Source organism: Mytilus edulis, chromosome 8, assembly GCF_963676685.1.
Source record: "Mytilus edulis chromosome 8, xbMytEdul2.2, whole genome shotgun sequence".
NCBI lineage: Eukaryota > Metazoa > Mollusca > Bivalvia > Mytilida > Mytilidae > Mytilus > Mytilus edulis.
In genome coordinates, this window is record NC_092351.1 from 53287175 (window position 1) to 53312978 (window position 25804).

Sequence of the window (25804 nt, forward strand, 5' to 3'; positions counted from 1 at the left end):
ATATTGATACTAGAAATCAGAGGAGGATAAGTTAAGAAACAAAATTAACCAAAAACAATGATAGGTTTGAGTTTGTTACCCCGATTTTGTTTTTTGTCCATGGATTTATGAGTTTTGAACAGCGGTATACTACTGTTGCCTTTATAGGTTATATAACTCCTTTTCGAGATATTTGATTTTTTGAAAATGGCGCAAACAGGCTGACTCTGACTTTTACCATACATCTAGCATTGACATTATTTGGGTCTCACTCAAATCGTAAGAAAACTAAATTCTGCTTAAATTGTGTTAATGACTTTGATGAGATATTGAAGACTTCTATGAAAAGAAAAGTTATTGATATGGGACAAAAGATTTTATCTGTATCGGAGGACAAAAATCCATTGAGTCCGAAGATCAGTCAATTGGTCATAAACCTGACAGGAATACATCTTTAAGTCACATTGTATAGGCCATACGATAAGTGTCAAATGAGTTTTCGGGTAGAACAAACGCACTCATATATATATATATACACAAAAAAATAAGGACTCAAATACCCAAGAAGGATAAGACGTGTTTGCACTACTAGAGACATGAGAATGTTTTGCATTTTGCAAATTTACTTTTCTCAATTAGTAGTTGATATCTTTTTTTTTATATTTTCATGGAAGAGAATCGGCATGAGTAATCGCTAGTCATATCCATTTATTATTTTCAATCAACAACTTAACTAACAAATAGTTTTTCTTCCTGCATTTTCTGACTACTTGTATAATTAAATTAACGTTGGCACCAATGGTTGTGTGTTAACTTGCAGTGTGCAGTATACTATCTAAGTCTGTTTACTTAACAGTTATATATACTGACGTGCATAGCTATAGTTTACTGCACATTGCTAGAAAGCAAATCTTTAATTTCAAGATAAGAGGTACTAAGGATGATTTATTTAAGGCTGTCAGCACAGAACCTGTAACATCATTTCAAATCTATAACAATTACATACAGAAACATTACTGAAAATTCAGTAAATACGGTTGCTGATTTGAATAAGTGCCGATTTCACGAGTTGCTGAAGTGACTAATTCGTACTCAATATAATGTATAAATTTAGGTAGTTAACTAAAAAACTGCAAATGAAATCCTCATTTTTTCACATTGAATAATGACATTTTTATTGTTATTTACCTGGCAAAGAAATAGCATTCTACTAGATTGAAAATGCTGTGGATGTTCTTATCCCAAGCATACAAACTTAGCCGTATTTGACACAACCTTTTTCAACTTTTGATCTTCAGTGCTGTACAACTTTGTACTTTTTGTCGCTTTCGATCTTTTATATCTGGGCGTCACTGGTGAGTCTTGTGTGGACGAGGCGCGTTTTTGGCGTATTAAATTGTAAACCTGATGCTTTTTGTTATTCATTAATTATGTGTTTCTTTGTGTAATACGTTTTCCTATTTATTTGTATTGTAGTCCTGTAATATCATGTTGTCATTTCTATGTTATATTTAACATTGCCATTAAAGTGCGAGGTTTGGCATGCCACAAAACCAGGTTCAACCCACCATTGTTTCCTTTAAAAATGTCCTGTACCAAGTCAGGAATATGGCCATTGTTATATTATAGTTCGTTTCTGTGTGTGTTACAATTTAACGTTGCGTCGTTTGTTTTCTCTTATTTTGAGTGTAAATTGACATTGCGATAAGACGTGTCACAGTACTTGTCTATCCCAAATTCATGTATTTGGTTTTGATGTTACATTTGTTATTCTCGTGGGATTTTGTCTGATGCTTGGTCCGTTTCTGTATGTATTAGTTACATTGTAGTGTTGTGTCGTTGTTCTCCTCTTATATTTATGCGTTTCCCTCAGTTTTAGTTTGTTACCCCGATTTTGTTTTTTGTCCATGGATTTATGAGTTTGAACAGCGGTATACTACTGTTGCCTTTATTTAATACCAAGATGAACAAAACAAGATAGGAGAGAAGCAAAAGCACTGAAAGGATTTTTCCAACTAGTATGATCATTTAGTAATTTATTGGATCTCCTGCAAACTATAGTTGTTATTCTAAATTGCCTAGGTAACAAGTCATAGTTAGATTTCAGACCGAAACAAAACATGTCCAAATCTCGTAGCAGTAAATGAGTTAACAGATTTATTCATTAAAAAGAAAAGACACTTACGATCTGAACTATATATTTGCTACCATTTTGCATGAATGTGTAACTGAAAAAAATCAGTTGATAGTTACTTAAGAAGTTATTTCTAAGTATTAAGTTGAATAGATTATAACATATAACATGAAAGTATGAAAGTTTAAAAGGCGGTCAATTTTAAAGATTTGCTTCGAAAAACAAATGCTGTAATCCCAGTACGTTCTTTGTTTTGCCTATCCAAAGTCAGAAGCCTGAAATTCAATGGTGGTTGTTAATACTTGTTTTTTGTAAATTGTTTTATTATAAATCAGGCCGTAACACATGTAACATTCCTCAATTGATTTTTTTCATATTTTTCATGTCGGGGCCTTCCATAGCCGACTATACGATATGGGTTTTTTTTATTGTTGAAGGGAGAACGGTTGCATACAAATGATTACACCCACTTCATTTACACTTTGGTGGATAATTGTCCTATAGGCAATCAAACCACATGTCCTCATTTCATATTGGTTTGTGCATACATTTAAATAGCTTATTCAGGACGAATAGAAAACAATTAATAAAAAAGGCACATCGGACGGTACATGGGAACACACTATGGACTGCCACTAGAAATTAAGGGCACGGATAATAGGAGGAAAATACCGTCTAGAAATAGTCAAACATTGCATCGCTCAGAGTATTGTTTTAAAAGTTTTAATATACAGAGGGCTAAATCTAAGAAAGGCATCGAATATCTAATCGTCCCAGGCGACCTAGAAATGTATATGTTTCGAACATTTGAAGTTTAGAAATGATTATGTTTCTATTCATAATTCAACCCTATACTATACTAATGTTTTTGTTGTGGTCCAAGGCAAATTCTTCAAGTATGATCAGGACGATAAAAATATTAACCATTAATACAATAGGTAAGTCTTGTAATAGAACCTTCTGGTATGAAGTTCGATAAAAATTGGGCTGTCACTGGCAAATGTTGGTATATTGGATAGTGACAGTGATATTGCATAAAACAGACCATCAAAAGAGTACTTTCAAAGGTTATGAACGTGCAGAGAGTGTGGCAGTCTTTTAACACTAGCTATTGGGATTAGCGTCCCAATTCTAATCGGAATTACTGTCAATTTGATTACTATGTAGACTGGTTACTGACTATATATAATCTCTGAAAATGGCCAGTGATTTTACATAAAAAAATATTTACTATTTAATACGCCAGACGCGCGTTTCGTCTACAAAAGACTAACCAGTGACGCTCTGATGAAAAAACTTTCGAAAGCTAAAACAAGTACAAAGTTGAAGAGCATTTCGGACCAAAAGTTCCAAACAGTTGTGCCAAAAACGACTGGGGTTTTCTGCCTGTGATAAGAACATCCTTATCATTTAGAATAATTCATTCTTTTGCAAACAATAAATTTAACCAAAAAAATGACTATATACACTAGTAGCACGATTTCAGTCTGAAACGGTCATTTTGGTCTGATCGTATCTTAATTGACTGGATTTATCGCTAGAGGAAAACGTCAAGACTTGTCAGATCGTTAAGTCTCCGTTCGGATCAATAGTCTCATTATGTAAATTAGTCCGTTAAGGCATGTAAAGATATTTAAGACTGTATCTTCTAGCGAGCTGTTTAGATCCGTTAAGACCGTGTCAGACCGAAACAGATCAAAACTCAAAATCAACTTTCAAAAGTGTCAGACCATGTTTAGATCCGTTCAGTATGCCGGTATGATACCAAGAGTTACGCCTTCTTAAAGATTAATACAGGACCTTTTGACAATCCATAGTATAACTGTTACGTGTATTCTGACACTAACAAAAACATAGTATTAAAACAACTGAACAACAGAAAAAGTTTACTGATTGTTTTCTATCTCAAACAAGTAAAATAAGAATCATGGTGTAGTAATAAAATTGAGAATGGAAATGGGGAATATGCCAAAGAGAAAACAACCCGACCATAGAAAAAAACAACAGCAGAAGGTCACCAACAGGTCTTCAATGTAGCGAGAAACTTCCGCACCCGGAGGCGTCCTTCAGCTGGCCCCTAAACAAATATAAGCTAGTTCAGTGATAATGAACGCCATACTAATTTCCAAATTGTACACAAGAAACTAAAATTAAAAATAATACAAGACTAACAAAGGCCAGAGGCTTCTGACTTGGGACAGGCGCAAAAATGCGGCGGGGTTAAACATGTTTGTGAGATCTCAACCCTCCCCATATACCTCTAGCCAATGTAGAAAAGTAAACGCATAACAATACGCACATTCAGTTCAAGAGAAGTCCGAGTCTGATGTCAGAAGATGTAACCAAAGAAAATAAACAAAATGACAATAATACATAAATAACAACAGACTACTAGCAGTTAACTGACATGCCAGCTCCAGACTTCAATTAAACTGACTGAAAGATTATGATTTCATCATATGAACATCAGGCACAATCCTTCCCGTTAGGGGTTTAGTATCATAGCATCATAACATATATGAGAAGACCATAACCCGTGTCATGCCAACAACTGGTTTTTGAATAAATGTGTTTAGTTCCGATGCAAAGACCCTATAAGTGAATCAATATTTACGTCAAAATATGCAAGCTTTTTTCTCCCTTCAGCAAGAAAAAAACCTATTGTTTGTTTGTGGCAAACATCACGCAACCAAAAGATTTGTTTGGACAATATCATACTACAACCTGAAGATCTTTTTTGTTTTATTTATCTTTGGGTATGTTTGCACACCAACGAAATAACTAAATCACCGGCACCAAATTGTGTGTCCTGAATTAAAAATCTAATGAAGCATAAATATGGATTTTACAGGATGATTATTTCAAATTTTATAAAGGGAGATAATCTTAATTAACACCAAGACGAAAAGGCATTCTACACATATAAACAATTTCTAGTAATTAAATAAATATTTTATAATCGCTGCATTGTTCTTAGTAGGGTCTGGTATGTTTATTGTTACACATGCTTGTTATGTACTAGTGATAAATAGTTTCAATTTTTTTATGTACCTGTTTACATTTTCAAATATTAGTCGTACTGTTTACATACTATTTTGCTATCACAACAAATGGAATAAATTATTATTATTATGTTGATCAACTGTCAGAATTCAGTCAATTCTAGGTGATAAATTAACTTTTATCTTTTATATCATAATTTTTCTTCATAATATAATATGTATACGTACAAAGAGAGACGACTCTTATCTTCCTAATTTTACATGAACAACCATTACATTATCAAACAATAATTAAGTTACTGTCATTCTTATGTTCTCATTTAATTATTAAACACAACTGATATATTGAAGCTACATTGCATCTAATAAGAATGAAGCCTCAGATATAATAAGGATTAATGAATTTAAAATTTATTCATATAATTTTCGTACATAAATGACAGTGCATTATAAGCCTCTAAAGGCTGGTAAGTATAATTTTATGTTAATTGACTGCTTATGTTTAAAATTGTAATATATTGTATTTCAGGTATATGTACCAAGTTGTACTTTAAAATAAAAATATCTATCTATCTATACGAAAAGAACTTTAGGTATTAAGAAAAGAAAATCCTGGTTTATTTTAAACAAAAGTATAGTTTCATATAAAGACTAGGCCACGATTCTGGATACATTTATGGATATACTGACGTTTATGGAAAACTTGACATTTAACTGAAACAAAAAGAAAAATCGTGTTTGTGACGATAAATTTGATTAATTGATTAACATCGCGAACTAAATACTCTTCGCATCCAGAATTGACAATTGATCTTACATTTATATGGCCTAATGTGTAATGTGTGCATGTGCATAGTCCACAATTTTATCTGAGATATATGTAAAATTTATCCATCTCCGCAGAAAAATAAGATTACTATCTATAGTTTTCAACAAGTAATAAGTCATATGAACACAATATGGCTGAATTTCAATCACAAAACAACGATTAAAGTGACGACAACAGATTATGTTACAATTTTTTTGCGTCGAGTGTATACAATCTCTATTCTAAAAGTGAAATTCTATATGTAATTATCGTAAATAAAATTTGAATCTCATTTTTAATGGTACGTTGATTTTGTATACAATTCTATGTAATCCATCATTTATTGTGTATGTATTAGTCATTGTTAGTGTAACGTATCAATGGAAACAGAAACGAAAGAACATTTCACATAAAAATCCATCTTGCAATTGAATCTGAATTAACTAAAGAAGATGTCAGGTAAAAACATATATTCTATTATTTAACTTGATTTAAGTTTTCTTAAGAATTATTTTACACTATAACATTATGTTGGTTATGTTTTTAAAATAGAAAATTTAAATCTAAAAGGATGTAAATGCACGTAAATGATAAACACAATCTGAATACGATGATATAATTGAAAAAAGAAACTGTATACAATGTATTTATAGGATTATTCCCCGTACAAATTTTAAATGTATTTTAAAAAAATCAAGTTTATGACGTTTCCAAGGTTTACTACAGACTAACATGTACTTTTATTCAACAGTGTTGCATATATGAGGTCCTATTACATATATTTTTGAAGAAAAGAGAATTAGGCGCGCGATAATGCGCAGGTAGCAGTGTTAAGATGTTGAAAAATTCACCACAATTTGTAGATTTATAACCCAATCAATAAAGAAATATGAGTGAACAAAATGAATGTTCATATTCATAACAGATAAAGAGAAAAGATCACACACCAACTTATGAAACGGCTCGAAGTTTAAAAAGAATAAGACAGTTAAAGCGTAACCTGCTTGATATGCATACATCGCCTGCAATTGAAATCCGCACAATCGGGTAAATAGTTATAGGAAGATGTGAGATGAGTGCCAATGAGACAACTCCCCATCCAAGTAACAATTTGTAAAAATAAACCATTAAAGGTCAAGGTACGGCTATCAACACGAAGCCTTGGTTCACATCGAACATCAAGCTAGAATTGGCCCCAAAAATCACTGAACTAAGTATAAAACCATTTGAACAGGAAAACAAACGGTCTAATCTAATAAGAACGAGAAAAGAGAAACACATTTATTTACAAGATTGATAAAGGTCTGAAAAACAAATCTCTTATTTGAAGAAGATTTTTTTATGTTTACGAAAGACACGTAAAAGAGTGAAATATAACTCAAATAGGCCACCAGTAGAGATTTTGATGAAATTCGACAAAATTATTTCGTACCACATTTTGGTCTCGGAAACTGTAGGTCTGCCGCAAATATATAATTTCAATCCTGGTAAATATGATGAGTTTATTTACAACCTTTTTTGCCCCCGTTAGTTGAGTTTTTATCCCTCGCGAGGGTACTATTCGCTCATTAGTCAGCACTGTTGTGTTATCATTGACATGATCATAACTATAATTAAACTGTTCACCCAACTTTCATTGTAATACTAAAACTTTCAAGAATCTTTGGTCCTCAATGCTCTTCAACTTCATACTTTAGTTGGTCACGTTAACATTGTTTGATGCCACTGCTGGTGGACGTTTCGTCCCCGAGGGTATCACCAGCCCAGTAGTCAACACTTCGGTGTTGACATGAATATCAATAATGTAGTCATTTTTATAAATTTTCTGTATACAAAACTTTGAACTTTTTGAAAAACTAAGGATTTTCTTATCCCAGGCATAGATTACCTTAGCCGTATTTGGCACAACTTTTTGGAATTTTCGATCCTCAATGCTCTTCAACTTTGTACTTGTTTGGGTTTAAAAATATTTTTGATTTGAGCGTCACTGATGAGTCTTATGTAGACGAAACGCGCGTCTGGCGTACTAAATTATAATCCTGGTACCTTTGATAACTATTTACACCACTGGGTCGATGCCACTGCTGGTGGACGTTTCGTCCCCGAGGGTATCACCAGCCCAGTAGTCAACACTTCGGTGTTGACATGAATATCAATAATGTAGTCATTTTTATAAATTTTCTGTATACAAAACTTTGAACTTTTTGAAAAACTAAGGATTTTCTTATCCCAGGCATAGATTACCTTAGCCGTATTTGGCACAACTTTTTGGAATTTTCGATCCTCAATGCTCTTCAACTTTGTACTTGTTTGGGTTTAAAAATATTTTTGATTTGAGCGTCACTGATGAGTCTTATGTAGACGAAACGCGCGTCTGGCGTACTAAATTATAATCCTGGTACCTTTGATAACTATTTACACCACTGGGTCGATGCCACTGCTGGTGGACGTTTCGTCCCCGAGGGTATCACCAGCCCAGTAGTCAACACTTCGGTGTTGACATGAATATCAATAATGTAGTCATTTTTATAAATTTTCTGTATACAAAACTTTGAACTTTTTGAAAAACTAAGGATTTTCTTATCCCAGGCATAGATTACCTTAGCCGTATTTGGCACAACTTTTTGGAATTTTCGATCCTCAATGCTCTTCAACTTTGTACTTGTTTGGGTTTAAAAATATTTTTGATTTGAGCGTCACTGATGAGTCTTATGTAGACGAAACGCGCGTCTGGCGTACTAAATTATAATCCTGGTACCTTTGATAACTATTTACACCACTGGGTAGATGCCACTGCTGGTGGACGTTTCGTCCCCGAGGGTATCACCAGCCCAGTAGTCAACACTTCGGTGTTGACATGAATATCAATAATGTAGTCATTTTTATAAATTTTCTGTATACAAAACTTTGAACTTTTTGAAAAACTAAGGATTTTCTTATCCCAGGCATAGATTACCTTAGCCGTATTTGGCACAACTTTTTGGAATTTTCGATCCTCAATGCTCTTCAACTTTGTACTTGTTTGGGTTTAAAAATATTTTTGATTTGAGCGTCACTGATGAGTCTTATGTAGACGAAACGCGCGTCTGGCGTACTAAATTATAATCCTGGTACCTTTGATAACTATTTACACCACTGGGTCGATGCCACTGCTGGTGGACGTTTCGTCCCCGAGGGTATCACCAGCCCAGTAGTCAACACTTCGGTGTTGACATGAATATCAATAATGTAGTCATTTTTATAAATTTTCTGTATACAAAACTTTGAACTTTTTGAAAAACTAAGGATTTTCTTATCCCAGGCATAGATTACCTTAGCCGTATTTGGCACAACTTTTTGGAATTTTCGATCCTCAATGCTCTTCAACTTTGTACTTGTTTGGGTTTAAAAATATTTTTGATTTGAGCGTCACTGATGAGTCTTATGTAGACGAAACGCGCGTCTGGCGTACTAAATTATAATCCTGGTACCTTTGATAACTATTTACACCACTGGGTCGATGCCACTGCTGGTGGACGTTTCGTCCCCGAGGGTATCACCAGCCCAGTAGTCAACACTTCGGTGTTGACATGAATATCAATAATGTAGTCATTTTTATAAATTTTCTGTATACAAAACTTTGAACTTTTTGAAAAACTAAGGATTTTCTTATCCCAGGCATAGATTACCTTAGCCGTATTTGGCACAACTTTTTGGAATTTTCGATCCTCAATGCTCTTCAACTTTGTACTTGTTTGGGTTTAAAAATATTTTTGATTTGAGCGTCACTGATGAGTCTTATGTAGACGAAACGCGCGTCTGGCGTACTAAATTATAATCCTGGTACCTTTGATAACTATTTACACCACTGGGTCGATGCCACTGCTGGTGGACGTTTCGTCCCCGAGGGTATCACCAGCCCAGTAGTCAACACTTCGGTGTTGACATGAATATCAATAATGTAGTCATTTTTATAAATTTTCTGTATACAAAACTTTGAACTTTTTGAAAAACTAAGGATTTTCTTATCCCAGGCATAGATTACCTTAGCCGTATTTGGCACAACTTTTTGGAATTTTCGATCCTCAATGCTCTTCAACTTTGTACTTGTTTGGGTTTAAAAATATTTTTGATTTGAGCGTCACTGATGAGTCTTATGTAGACGAAACGCGCGTCTGGCGTACTAAATTATAATCCTGGTACCTTTGATAACTATTTACACCACTGGGTCGATGCCACTGCTGGTGGACGTTTCGTCCCCGAGGGTATCACCAGCCCAGTAGTCAACACTTCGGTGTTGACATGAATATCAATAATGTAGTCATTTTTATAAATTTTCTGTATACAAAACTTTGAACATTTTGAAAAACTAAGGATTTTCTTATCCCAGGCATAGATTACCTTAGCCGTATTTGGCACAACTTTTTGGAATTTTCGATCCTCAATGCTCTTCAACTTTGTACTTGTTTGGGTTTAAAAATATTTTTGATTTGAGCGTCACTGATGAGTCTTATGTAGACGAAACGCGCGTCTGGCGTACTAAATTATAATCCTGGTACCTTTGATAACTATTTACACCACTGGGTCGATGCCACTGCTGGTGGACGTTTCGTCCCCGAGGGTATCACCAGCCCAGTAGTCAACACTTCGGTGTTGACATGAATATCAATAATGTAGTCATTTTTATAAATTTTCTGTATACAAAACTTTGAACTTTTTGAAAAACTAAGGATTTTCTTATCCCAGACATAGATTACCTTAGCCGTATTTGGCACAACTTTTTGGAATTTTCGATCCTCAATGCTCTTCAACTTTGTACTTGTTTGGGTTTAAAAATATTTTTGATTTGAGCGTCACTGATGAGTCTTATGTAGACGAAACGCGCGTCTGGCGTACTAAATTATAATCCTGGTACCTTTGATAACTATTTACACCACTGGGTCGATGCCACTGCTGGTGGACGTTTCGTCCCCGAGGGTATCACCAGCCCAGTAGTCAACACTTCGGTGTTGACATGAATATCAATAATGTAGTCATTTTTATAAATTTTCTGTATACAAAACTTTGAACTTTTTGAAAAACTAAGGATTTTCTTATCCCAGGCATAGATTACCTTAGCCGTATTTGGCACAACTTTTTGGAATTTTCGATCCTCAATGCTCTTCAACTTTGTACTTGTTTGGGTTTAAAAATATTTTTGATTTGAGCGTCACTGATGAGTCTTATGTAGACGAAACGCGCGTCTGGCGTACTAAATTATAATCCTGGTACCTTTGATAACTATTTACACCACTGGGTCGATGCCACTGCTGGTGGACGTTTCGTCCCCGAGGGTATCACCAGCCCAGTAGTCAACACTTCGGTGTTGACATGAATATCAATAATGTAGTCATTTTTATAAATTTTCTGTATACAAAACTTTGAACTTTTTGAAAAACTAAGGATTTTCTTATCCCAGGCATAGATTACCTTAGCCGTATTTGGCACAACTTTTTGGAATTTTCGATCCTCAATGCTCTTCAACTTTGTACTTGTTTGGGTTTAAAAATATTTTTGATTTGAGCGTCACTGATGAGTCTTATGTAGACGAAACGCGCGTCTGGCGTACTAAATTATAATCCTGGTACCTTTGATAACTATTTACACCACTGGGTCGATGCCACTGCTGGTGGACGTTTCGTCCCCGAGGGTATCACCAGCCCAGTAGTCAACACTTCGGTGTTGACATGAATATCAATAATGTAGTCATTTTTATAAATTTTCTGTATACAAAACTTTGAACTTTTTGAAAAACTAAGGATTTTCTTATCCCAGGCATAGATTACCTTAGCCGTATTTGGCACAACTTTTTGGAATTTTCGATCCTCAATGCTCTTCAACTTTGTACTTGTTTGGGTTTAAAAATATTTTTGATTTGAGCGTCACTGATGAGTCTTATGTAGACGAAACGCGCGTCTGGCGTACTAAATTATAATCCTGGTACCTTTGATAACTATTTGATTCGAGCGTCACTGACGAGTCTTTTGTAGACAAACTGCGCTTCTGGCGCATATGTAAAATTTCAATCCTTGTATCTATAACATGTATAATGAGTTTATTTAGAGCTTAGTCTTCGACAAGTTGATTTTTTAATATGATAAGTAAACTTACATTACCTTATTTAATATGTCGACGCATAAGCTATATGTAAAAAAAAATCAACAGCGATTAAACATTTTCTTAAATTTTCGTGTGACATCATAATTGGTTTTAATGTGACGTCAAGACGAGAATGCTAAAACAAAAATTGTCAACGTTCTATTAGTTTATATTTCCTACCTAGAAAATTTCATTAAATTATTAGTAAAAAACAATATTTCAAAAAGAGAGAAAAAGAACATATGTGGATACGGTAAAGAAGTGTAATAAAAAAGACTAGTTTAGGTATATAAAGTACCTACAAATTAAAATATTATAGTAGAAATGATTCTAGTATTGAGAGCCAGGGGTTCCAGCAGATATTGGCAATCTTGAAAGTGTTTCTTTTAAAAAATAAACACATTTCCAGTGTAAGAGATTCTTTGAGGTACTTCTTTAATTCGGTAAACTTTACCTGATTTTCACAAAGTTTTGTTCCATAAACAAAGAAATTTGTCAACAGTATTATTCAGTCTTTAATTTATTGTTTTCAATGTTTTTCTAAATTTCCAAATAAAATAATGTACATATTAAATGGGATTATATATGTTTTGTTTGGTTTTAAATCTTATCACTTAGTTTAAACCATGAATCTGATATCTTAAAATATAGCCACAAATGTGCTCAATATCATCAATAGATTCACTACAGTAAGAACATTTATCTGTGTGTTTTATCTTAATTTTAAATAAAAATTCATTTGTGCCTATAATTCTATGTAATATTCGATATTGGAACCAATGAAGTTTTGAGCTAATGTTGCATTATGCAAAACACCAAAATTCATATGACGATAAAATCGTATTTTCCGCACAGGACAGTCTGAAAATATGTACATATTTTGAAAAAGACCCATACATAGTCAAAAGCTTTTTTCAATATCTATAACCAGGAGCATTCTTGGTAAATCATTAAGTTTTGTATGAAAAAGGTATCATAGATAAGACGAATATTTTCACCAATTAACCTACTGGGAATGAAACCCGTATGATCACTATTAATAATTTGAGGTAGGACTAATTTTATACGCTCTGTTATGCAGTTCGTTATTAATTTATATATGGTATTAAGTAAGCTTATTGGTCGCCAGTTTTATATGTACTGCATAGGGGTATCTCCCTTTGGAATATTGTTCATCATACCTTCTCTTTTAGTAATATACAATTGCCCCTTTTTATAACCATTAACAATAGAGCAAAATTGTCCTATATTTCTCCAGAAAAACCTGAAAAGTTCATTTGTAAACCATCTTATCCAGGGTTTATTTCATATTTCATTCTTTACAATACTGTCGTTAATTCACTTTAAGTAATTTCACCCTCCAAAGATTCTTTTATGATATTATTTATTCTTTATATCAATTTTCGGAATTTCACATTTAAGATTAACATACACCTGGTTTAAAGAAGTTTAAGTACTAGTTATCCAGCGACTGAAATACACCGGAAATCATTATATGAAATTATAATTCTACATTGAACAAACATGCACATTCCACAAAAGGATGTTACAATATACCAATTAAACATACATATTTTAACAGTCTTTGAGGTGTTACCATGACAAGGTAGTAGCGGAACGAAACCATAATATCTTAAATTCATTGGACAATACTCTAGAAAACTCATGATCGTTGGTCTTTATAATACTATCAACATGCAAACTTGAATATTATGATTAAATAATATAATCATACACCACGAGGATATGACTAATCATGTGAATGGTTTTCCATGTTCAGGTAGGGATTAAAAAGGGCCAAAACTCTTTGGGAAACACAAAGCATTCTACCTACATGCACAGCTGCATATAATAATCTCACAAAGTACTAGGTTTCATATAGATAGGATAAATTTTCATAACATTTCTAAACCGATATGCTTCCATGGCTAAACATATAAATCATATTAAAGTTTCCAAAATGTTCTGATGTATCGAGACCCTCGTTATGATCCGTTATGATCTTCTCTGTCATATTAAATTTCATTTTTAAGTTTTGTGCCACATTTAACAAGGAAAGTTGATTTTCTATTCATGGAAAATACTTTATATGTATATGTATGGCTTGCGCCTATTTTAATGATGTTTGAAAATGATTCATCTTTAAATAACATCAACTTGTTTATTACAGATAACATAACACAAAATTTGTCAAAAGAACTATATCGTTATATGTGTCTTAATATAGTAGGGACAGAGGAGCATGTTAAACAAATCAGGTTGTTAAATGCGTCAAGGGATAGCTTGTTAAATGAGGAGCATAGATTAAGTATAACGAGTGGAAGTTTTGGAGAAGGACTCGAGATGCGAGGCAGTGACTTAGATATTATGTTTGTTCGGAAAAATATTGAGGTTTATGTTGTGAAACCCCATTGCGTAAATCCAAATATGTCATATCTGTCCATAGATACAAACGCTGTAAAGCCTGGTTTTACTAAGTTGAGACTAAAATACACCAGTAGTCAGACTTTATTGGCGAACTGTGTGCAATTCACTAATAAGTACTATCTATCTAGTAAATTATGTTACCAGCTGGTCGATACAACAAACCTTTTAAAGATTCATGGACCGTGTATAGCTGACATGGAAGAAGCATTTGACATTGCCGACTGTCTACATTGTAAGACGTGGGTAGCATCTGCAGCACATTGGATTACAAGATCTACTAACGCATGGCCAAATTACAATGTAAAACAAAGTATCATAAACCACGGAGTCCTTTTTGTACCTATCGGAGTAAAAGGGTCGTCAAATGAGGATATAGAATGGCGAATATCATTTTCAATAGGTGAAAAATTATTAATCAATACCTTTACACACACTCAATTATTATGCTATGTTCTGATGAAAATTCTTTTGAAGGATGTTATAGCTTCCTACTCCGAATGTAAAGATTTCCTCTGTTCTTATTTCTTAAAATCAATTATTTTTTGGATCTCTGAAGAACTGCCACAATCCGTATGGAAACCTGACAATCTTATACCTTGTTTCATGCGATGTTTTAGCAGACTGGTTTATTGCGTTGAATATTCAGTTTGTTTACATTACTTCATTCCACAGAACAATTTGTTTGAGAATAAAATGGAGGGTTGTGCTCGTAAAGTACTTCTAGAAAAGCTAAAAATATTGCATAGTTACGGTTGGCGATGCATTTTATTTTCAGATCAAGTATACAATGTTGCCGCATCAATGAACTATTTAAATATGGATTACAATGAATTGTGTGTTTATAATATTACAAAAATAACGAATTCCTTTTTATTTCAATTAGCAAAAATTAATTTCCGTTGGAGTTTCAATGTCAAAAATATTTCGTTTAGTTCTTGGTTGAAAGGGATAATTCAAAAGGCAGTTACATCTGATAAATCGTTTATAAAATACGTGTATACATATTTCATGTCAATTGGCTGTTCATTGCGTGCCCAGCGTATAACTCTCAACAGTACATACAGTAATAATAAATCCCAATACCGACAGTACAAATCATGTCTTAGTACTCTGCTACAGAATATCTATCACGATGCTGTATCTGGATGGCTGATGATAGCTTCGTTTTTCTACAAAATAAAACAATACGGCAAAGCTTTACGTATCATTATGTATACGTTATCAAAATGTACTTTTGAAAGACAGTTCCCGTCTATGAAAATGTCTGAAATTCACCATCTATTGAATAAATTGAAACCATTTAAGAAAAAGAGCATTGTACATCTGTGGAAATTTGTTTTTATAGACAGTATTATATTCGAACGGAACTCTATGTTAATACCATTTGAACTACAAATCGAAGTTGACCAAAAGCGTTTTTTTATTCCGTCTTTAGTTTATGCCTGTTTTCTTCATTGTCTTTGTCATTATCAGCTGAATAATGTCAGACAGTGTCATTATACCATCAAATATTTACAACTTGTTATAAAAAGAAATTATTTAATTGGAGGTTTGGGTTTAAAAGCTGTAGCCAATAATATTCTCGGTGTTGCTTTTCAGCTGTTAGGCGACACATAATCCGCACGAATAGCGTTCTTACGATCTGTTGAATTACTCCCAGAATCGTTTAATCCTGCGATAAAAAGACTTCGATTAATAGATTGATTGGTATATTTATGCATTCAATGGTTACAAAGATAAAACATATTTAGATCCTTTTTTTGGTTCTCAGAGACAATACAAAGCTTAGGAAAATTCCTTCAATATTTCACTCATATTGTACCGAGTGAACTTTTTTGTAAAATTTAAAAATATATTTACAAACTAAATGTTTTTTTAACTACATTAAAAATCTAAGGAAAGTAGCAAATTGGCGCAAATTTGATTTGTTTGCATTCGCAATTCATAACAAGACAGCTGGTTTCTTCTATTTGAAAAAAATAAAGTTATCCAATAAAATTGATTTGTTTTATTGTTTTTTTCTGTAACTAGGTACTGAATGTTAGTAACTAGCATTCATTTGTGTTGATAATTATATGTTCGTGTAGTTCACAAACAATAAAAAGTATATCAATTTCATTTACTTTCCGAACACAAATTGGCATTATATTTGTGTTTTAATTTTTGATAGTTACCATACTTTTATGAGTAGCATTTCGATTTTATAGCTTTTAACTTCTGTTGTATTGTATCGGAAAATTAAGGTTACACGATACCTAATGGCTTTTCTTCTGATTTCTTAGATTTTGATACACAGGTTATTTTATTTTATTTTAGTTACATCGGAATATGAAATAAGAAAACGGAAGTACATTTATTTTTGTAATTTTCACAATAAAACGTCATTTTTGATAGATATGTCAGGAAAATACCCTGTCTATATACTTTCGTTTTTTAATTATGCAAAGGCTGGGTATGTACTTATATACGGGGAGAGAGTAAAAACTAACACAATATCAAGGGTTGTATACTGAATTCTTGCATGTATAAAAAACTTATATAAACATTTTGTTTAGAGAAATTGCTTCAAAGTTGACCCATATGCAAAGAATTTGAAGGAAAGAGGGTGACGTTACTGAAAACATAACGACGTTATTGTGCTAACGGTATTGCAAAAAGAAATGAGAACAGAATGGTTTTTGTTATTTAGTTTTCATTAACCCAATCTGGTTTCGTTTTGCTATCGATTCTTCTGATTTAATTTTATCTTTTCTTTAACGGATCCATAATTCTGTTTATCAAAAATGAGTATGAAATTTTGTATAAAGGTTGACAAAATTATAATAATAAAAAAAAATGCTGGCCATAAAAAAAATCCATTTTTTCAAGATGGCCACCGCTTTCTTTTGAAAATGGTGTCATATCCAATTGACCTCGTTTCGTAAATCCTATGATAGCTGTGTTATAGGTATAATCCAATGTAAGTTTTGATAAAACTTAAATATGTCATTGCTATAATGAAATTCTAAGTATTTTTGTGAATATGTGAAGTTATAAATTGATAAATTTGCTCTAATAAATATACTTATCTAATTTCAAATTAAAGGGACCAACAAAGTTAACCAAATCTACAAATTACCAGTAAAACAAATACTCGTCCATTCTGAATATGTCATGTGTTATCTAGATTGCTTTAGTTTTCTGTGGTTTAAATTCACAAACTCTTGTCTTTTTGTATATCCCACTTCCCCATTTATACTAGCAAAGCAATACATACACTTTCTTTGACATGCATACTTGTATATGTACTGCTTATGAAATCTCCTAAAGATACCATATAAACAGGAAGATGTGGTATGATTACCAATGCAGCAACTGTCTACAAGAGACCATTAATGACACAAAAATTAACAATTATAGGTCATTCAACAATAAGCAAAGCCCATACCGCAAAGTCAGCTATAAAAGGCCCCGAAATGACAATGTAAAACAATTCAAACGACCTTATTTATATAAAAAAATGAATACTTTCTGGCTTTTACCGACAGTGATATTAGTAATGTTCCCCGCCCCAAATAATCACCCTTTTGTTTTTATTGTTTATGAGTCGTTTAGTCCCATCACTTTATGAAACGATACACTTGTCATTATCTGTACTTGTACATCATGTTCAACTCAATTAATACACCCATCCCTGTTCACCAAAGCATTGGTTTTACAGGAATCTAAATTCCTAAAAGTCGTTGGCTTTTTTAAGTTTGTTTCCGTCGTTTGGATTTAAGGTGGTACTTAACACTACAGGTAGATAACTCTGTAAAATCAGCTTAACGTTTTAATTACGGTGTGTTGTTAAAGGAATATTAAGCTTCTCAATAATCAAAATAAGTGTTTGTCAAACTGCTATGTAACCAGTGTAATTTTTCTGATAAAACGTTGAGTTCAAATTTTTTCAAATGTTTATATTTTTGTCAAAGGATCAAAATAAATACTTTGTCAAAATTTCAAGAAAATTAAACGAGCCAAATTAATTTTAGTTAAAGTGTTGGGTACCACCTTAATAGGTTAACATATATCATGTATATACATCTTTATAGTTTTGCGTTTGCATCGCAATTCTAGGTTTACCTTCATCAAAGCACCAATTATCGATTCATTGGAGGGCAACTTGTTGTTATATTTATGTTTTATTATAAATATGGAGAAATAATTATATGTTTTATAATGAAATAAGAAAAAATAATTTAACGGGATCTGAATGTTTAAATTTCATTTTGATCCATTAGGTGAGTATTTCGGTAATTGATATATCTATTCTTTTTTCAAATAAATTTCACTTTTTGCTTTTGCAAAACAAATGAGTATCTTAACGACATAACTGTAATAGTCACATATCATGAATGCTTTAAATAATTTTGAATTATCTGATGAAATAAAATCATCGGGAAACAGCGTGCAACATGAATAAGAATGTAATGCCAAAAAGCTCAACCCTGAAAAAGAACGCTAGTATGCATAAGAACATATTCAAATAAATCGTTTAAATGCTTAAATATTAATTAACACAGACGTTTAAATATATATATGTGAAGAATTTTTAAAGAATAGGATAAAGACGATAGAAGGCATCATTGTCAAATATCTCAACACTCTTACAGGAAATGAAGTCATTTTATTATTTTGTTTTCACGATAATAAACGCCGAAGAAACGTGTATTGTTACCCACTGTCGGAACAAGCGAGAACCTGCTACATTCCTTGCATGTTTCTTATGCACCTTCTTCATTTATCGTTAGGAACGATATTCTATAGTGTAACATCATTTGATATCGTGTTACTTTAATCATCATACAATTCAGCCGTATTTGACGTGAAACTGTACTTATGTGTCCCGTCATACTTTGAACCACACCATTATTTTATTTATTATTTTTACTGTAAGTCTGTTTTTTGTTATATCTACTTTACGTGAGTCTGCATTTATGTATGCCGTCATATGACAAAATTATTTTTAGGTCTACCTGTGCGAATTTCAAACGCGCAAATTTACACCAGTAATGAAAACCTTCTTTCATCTATGGGTAGACTTTACATAGATAAATTCAGCCGTATAAGAAAAGCAAAATGAGAATGTTAAATTTGATGTATGCCTACTTTGTTACATTTGTTGTTTATGTAGTGATATTAAGATGATAACACAATATTGACTGTTGTACCCCTATTTTTGACATTTTTACTCTTTGAGTATGTTTGTTTTGTTCATGCATCGTTGACAATGTAATGGAATTTGATGCGACTGTCATACAAGTGAGAGGTTTAGCTAGCTATAAAACCAGGTTCAATCCACCATTTTCTACATTAGAAAATGCCTGTACCAAGTCAGGAATATGACAGTTGTTATCCATTCGTTTGATGTGTTTGGACTTTTGATTTTGCCTTTTGATTTTTGATTTTCCTTTTTGAATTTTCCTCGGAGTTCAGTATTTTTGTGTTTTTACTTTTTACAATACAAAGACTATGTTATAAGAGCGTGTTACTATCTTTATGGAGAATATAATTTTCAATGAGTGAAATGCTTTTAATTACTCTACTCTTTCTGAAAGAATATTATTAGTAACATAGTGTGTTAGTGACCTAATACGGTATATATGGGTTCAGTAAATTCCATATGGGGCGAGAGCGAAGCTTGAAACCCCATATTGAATTTACTGACCCCATATATACCGTATTACGTCACTAGCACACTATGTAACGAAAACAGTAAAATCACAAAAAAACTGAACTAGAAGAAAATCTATTCGGAAAGTCCATAATCACATGTCAAAATCAAATGACAAAACACATGAAAAATGAATGAACAAGAACTGTAATATTCCTGACTTGGTACAGGCATTTTTAAATGTAGAAAATGGTGGATTAAACATGGTTTTATAGCGCTAAACCTCTCACTTTGTTGAAAGGCTCATCAAATTCCGTTATACTTACAATGATGATGGAACTAAACAGACATAACAAATAAAATAGTCAAAACATGGGTACAGCAGTCATCATCGTGTAACAATTTAAAAAGGAACAATTTAAAAGAACACAAAACTATCTATCTACAAACACATTCATTGATTCGCGTGTCTGAAGTCAGAACATTTTATACGTCACTGTCGTTCAATGTTTATACATACAAATTTAAAATTTCACATGGGCAATGTTAGCATGCAGGGTTAAAAAATCAAAAGTATGTAAGAATTAATTTCAGAAATAGACCGATATTTGAATATTTCAAAAGTTCAATGGAATTTATAAGAATCCACAAAAAGTTCATTCCACGACGTGATTGAATAATATTTACGTTTGTGGTTCACAGGATTGTCTAATGCATAATATAAAAATATCATACTGACATATTATATAACAATAACATACTAACGGGATCTTTTAAAGTATACCAAAGAAACACAATAAGTACAAAAAGTAAAAACACAAAAATACTGAACTCCGAGGAAAATTCAAAAAGGAAAGTCTAAAATCAAAAGGCAAAATCAAAAGTCCAAACACATCAAACGAATGGATATCTCATAAAGCAATCCAACAATAAAAGTAATATTAATAATAGAAAAAAGACAAATGAAAAAACAACATAACACGTTGTTAAGATGATGAACAACATCAGTACACAGAATATATACACCAAGACCATCATGTATTATGTGTGAAGTTGATACGGAATATTTATCAACAAGGTCTTGGTACCTTCTACCTTCCGATGATCTTTTTTTATAAAAAGGAAAACTATCTTAACGTGTAAAATTTAGACTAGTGAAATATCAAAATGAGCAAGTCTTCAATACTGTCAGCATTACGAAACAACTTTCAATGATCCTACAAAAACAGATGCCAACAATAACCACTTGCAAGTTTAAATGTGTTTTATGAATTTATTTCAATCTTAATCATCAAAATGAATCTCTTCGTCTGTTGAACCCTTCAACTTTTTTCTCAGTACCGTTTTGTTTTTATAAAGGGACGTAACACCACTACTAACCGTGTATGAAAAAGCACCGCCTCCCTTTGAACCTAATGATGATTATAAAGGGACGTAAAACTACTGCTAACCGTGTATAAAATAAGCTTCACCTCCCTACTTACCTAATATGAAATGTACATGGTCTCCACAAGGACTCTCTTAACCAATCATATTCCTAGAAATGCATAGGAGGTAAGATAATATTAGTTATATGGTGTGTTCGTGACCTAATACGATATATATGAGGTCAAAAATTACATATGGGGTGAGACCGACTATCTTAAAATTCACAAGTGTTATTTTGACTAGCGGCCTATCAAAGTGATCAAGTCTTCAATACTTAGTATTAAACTTGCATTGGTCTATACAGAAACCTATTGCCAACTGTAACAATTTGTTAGTTTTAAATTTGTTTTATGAATTTATTTCAATCTTTCATTATAATACATGTATCGATTTATTCCTCTGTTGAATCCTTTCAGATTTCTTTTTTGTTTTTGTTTTGAAAGGACAGTAACTCCGTTATGCCAACAATAACATTGTATTCGTTTGAATTATGTTTTATGCATACATTTCAATCTTTCATAATCAATTTCTTCGTCTGTTGAATCCTTTCATATTTTCCCTCAACACCGTGTTGTTTTTATAAAGGGCTGTGGCATCTGATTTATTTTGAAAGGGAAGTAACTCCTTACTTACCCCATATGGTAACTAACCATGTATGGTAACTTACCCTATTTTTATGACACTCTATATCAAGTATACATAGTCACCACGTGTATTCCTTTAACCAATCATATCTCTATAAATATATAGGTGATAAGATAATATGCCTTATGTGCGTTTTGGACACACAACGTTAACCAATAATGTTCGACTCACAGCAAAAACGCCATGTTCACCATGTTAAGAAAAGGCATATATTATCCCTTAAAAAAATACAACAAAAAACTACGAAAATCAACAGACCTGATATTGAATGCTCATAAGATCTTTTAAATAAGAATGATTACTGGGTCGTACAAGTAATTCAACTGTAATACTGTAAATATATTTTTTAAAGATAAGACCCTTGTATTTTTTGTTTGTCAAAAGGGGGATCATGCATTGGATGTACCTTCACTGCTAGTCGTATTTGGTATCGTTTCTGATACCTGTCGAATTTAACAAAGGTTTTAATACGGATCTTTAACCTAACTAACAGTTGGAGATACAAAGTCTAATTCACCAGTATATCACTGATAACTCACATTGAACCTTGGACTTCATTGGCGAAGTTTTAACAATGGCCACAAATACGGTACTGCTCACCTGTTAATGCGTGTTTTTTATGTTACTGTGAAAATAAACTTTCAACAATAGCAACATGTTTAATAAAAAAGTTGGTTTATCATTAACAAGATCAAACACTTTTAAATAGTATATAATTTAGCTAAATTGATTATTCCTATGAGATATATGATATCAATAACCGATTCTTAAATAGATTGACAACATTTCATAAAAATTGAAAATGCGTCGATTGAAAATAAAATATAAATTTATTTAAATATACGTTTTTTGTTTGACTAAGCTGATATCCATCACTAATATGAAACATGCACGCCAAATAATAATAATTGAAAAGCAACTTGACATAGTGAGAACTTGAAAAAAAAGCCTTTGTTGAACTAGTAAATAGTGACCTAATTGTAAAAATTGAGCCCAGTGATGTGCTAGCCATCCACAGAATACATAGAAAAGAAGGTGTCAGAAGCCTGTTATCGTGAAGGTTAGAAGCACTGACACTAAAATACGGATAATGCGACAAAAAAGATCAAATTTAAATAGATAGATATTAATGTAAAAGATAATTGCTGAAGTAAAAAGTATTTTATATCAGTCATGAATTATATATTCCTATATACATACATTAATTTGTAGTAAAGAATTTAAGAGATATTCATCTTGATAAATTTGTTTAAAATAAATTATACTGTCACTTTACAGTAAAGAGGAAATAACTCTAACATTTATAATGATATAAATATTCAATTTTATCCCCCTTTTGAACATCTATTCCTGTGATAGATTTCTGTATGATTGTTACATGCCATACTGTAAATTAATTAATAGATTCAATGTTGAATGAACAAAATAATATGCGACATCTTATGTTTGTATGTGTGTACGTTTGTGTATGTCAAATTTGTTACAATTGTATATTTGTACTTATGAACTTCTTTATATGGTTTATAAAACATCACTTCATCTATAAAAATGGATAATAATGTAACGATATTATCAATGAATGTGAGGGGTCTTTTCTCAAATTTCAAAAAGAGGGCTGAGGTATTTTATTGGGCTAAGAGTAAAAATACTTCAATAGTATGTTTCCAGGAAACTCACAGTATTAAAGACATTGAAAAAAAACCGGAAGAATAAATGGGGAAGTACATGTTTTTGTCAGTCATAAAGACAGTAAAAGTGCGGGTGTCTCTGTTATGTTTAAAAAGGGTCTGGATTTTGTTGTGCAGAATTATGTTACTGATGATAATGGTCGTTAAATTGTTTTAGATTTAACAATTTTTTCCACAAAGATTGAGTTTTGCCTGTTTGTATGGTAATAATTTTGATAAACCTTTATTCTTTGATATACTAATGCAGAACATTTTATCCTTTAAAAACACAAGTGTTTTATAATGTGGTGACTGGAATGTTGTTATAGATAAATTTATGCATACATATACAAAGTCGTTTAGAATTTTTTTTTTTATTTTAGAAGACCTTTTTTACACTAATGAAAAATACTAAAATTATACCAGGTTATAGAACTGACCACTCAGCAATTATTTTCACCCTCTCAGCTTGTTTAGAGAAACGGTGCAAAAGTTACTGGAAATTTAACCCTAAGTTACTCAGAGATGCAGATTATATACAAAAGGTTAAATTATGCTTTAAGGATACTATTTTGGAATACTATCCGTCAGATATCTGATATGGAAGATCTTCTTTCTGTTGATTTGTCATGTAATGATTAAACGTTTTTTGAAATATTGAAAATGAAGATTTGATCTTTGTCCATAAATTGCAGCATACATAAATCATAGAAGGAAAAAATCTCACCCTGAAACTTGAAAATAATATTTTACATCTAGAAACTATTATGAACCATTCTCCAAATGAGGAGGTTCAAACATCTTAACGTGATAAAAACTTGAATTAGAAAATTGTCGACAAAAGAAAGTTGAAGGTTTGCTGCTTAGGTCCCGTTCTAACTGGCATGAGAATGGTGAAAAATGTTCAAAATTATTTTTAATTAGAAAAGAAAATTTTTATAAAGAAAACAATAACAGAACTAATAGATGATAAAGGTCAACATATATCAGAGCAATCAAAAATTGTAACGGAACAACAAAATTTTTATAGAAATTTATACTCAAGCAAAAAATGAGATTGTGACATGTGTGTGATGATTCATCATTTTTTAATCATAACATTAGGCTCACAGAAGAACAAAGAAATTTTTGCGAGGAAAATTTATCTTTTAAAGAGTGTGCTGGATCGTTAAAATTTATGACAAATGGTAAAAATCCATGTTCTGATGGGTACACAGTACACTTTTGAAATTTATTTTGGAAAGATATTGGCGCTTTCATTTCGGTTTCTTCGTTTTGGATACAAGGCTCGAAAATTTTCTGATGTTCAGTATCAAAGTGTAATTACATGCACTCCTAAGAAGGGGAAAGACAGACAGTATAATAAGTAACTGGCTTCCTATTAGTATTTTGAATACTGATATGAAAATAGCTTCTGCTGCTATAGCTAATAGACAACATTTTACCATTTGTTATAAGTGATCCACAAAAAAAAGTTTCATCAAAGATAGATTTATGGATGAGAACACACGCCTTTTTTATGATTTAATGCACTATCTTGAGGAAAATAATATGACAGGTCTTTTATTACTTGTTGATTTTGAAAAGTCCTTTGATTCCATCGAATGTTAATTTTTTTTTAAATCTTTAAAAAGCTTTAATTTTGGGCCTTACATTTGTAAATGGCTTGAAAGTTTATATTCAGGGCCATCAAGTTGTGTTATAAACATTGGACATACTTCTTTTTTTTCTTCAATTGGAAAGAGGCTGCAGACAAAGACCAGGATTTTTTATAATTGGGGTTGAATTACTATCTTTAGAATTAAAAGATAATCCTGAAATAAAGGGGATAACTGTAAATAATAATGAATCACTTTTAAGCCAGTATGCAGATGACAGAAAATTACAGTAGTTAAATCACTTGTTCTTTCGAAATTGGTACACTTTATGACAGCATTACCAAACCTATCATACTCTTTAGGT

At 32.2% G+C, this 25804-nt stretch overlaps 1 protein-coding gene across 1 annotated transcript; it reads left to right on the top strand.

Annotated features, from left to right (window-relative positions):
• The first annotated feature begins 6287 nt into the window (after window positions 1-6287).
• Window positions 6288-16231, top strand: LOC139487042 (uncharacterized). Its single transcript, XM_071272060.1, has 2 exons — window positions 6288-6382; window positions 14211-16231. Exons 1-2 carry the CDS (start codon window positions 6376-6378, stop codon window positions 16082-16084), a joined length of 1881 nt encoding a protein of 626 aa, XP_071128161.1. The 5' UTR covers window positions 6288-6375; the 3' UTR covers window positions 16085-16231.
• The last annotated feature ends 9573 nt before the right edge of the window (window positions 16232-25804 follow it).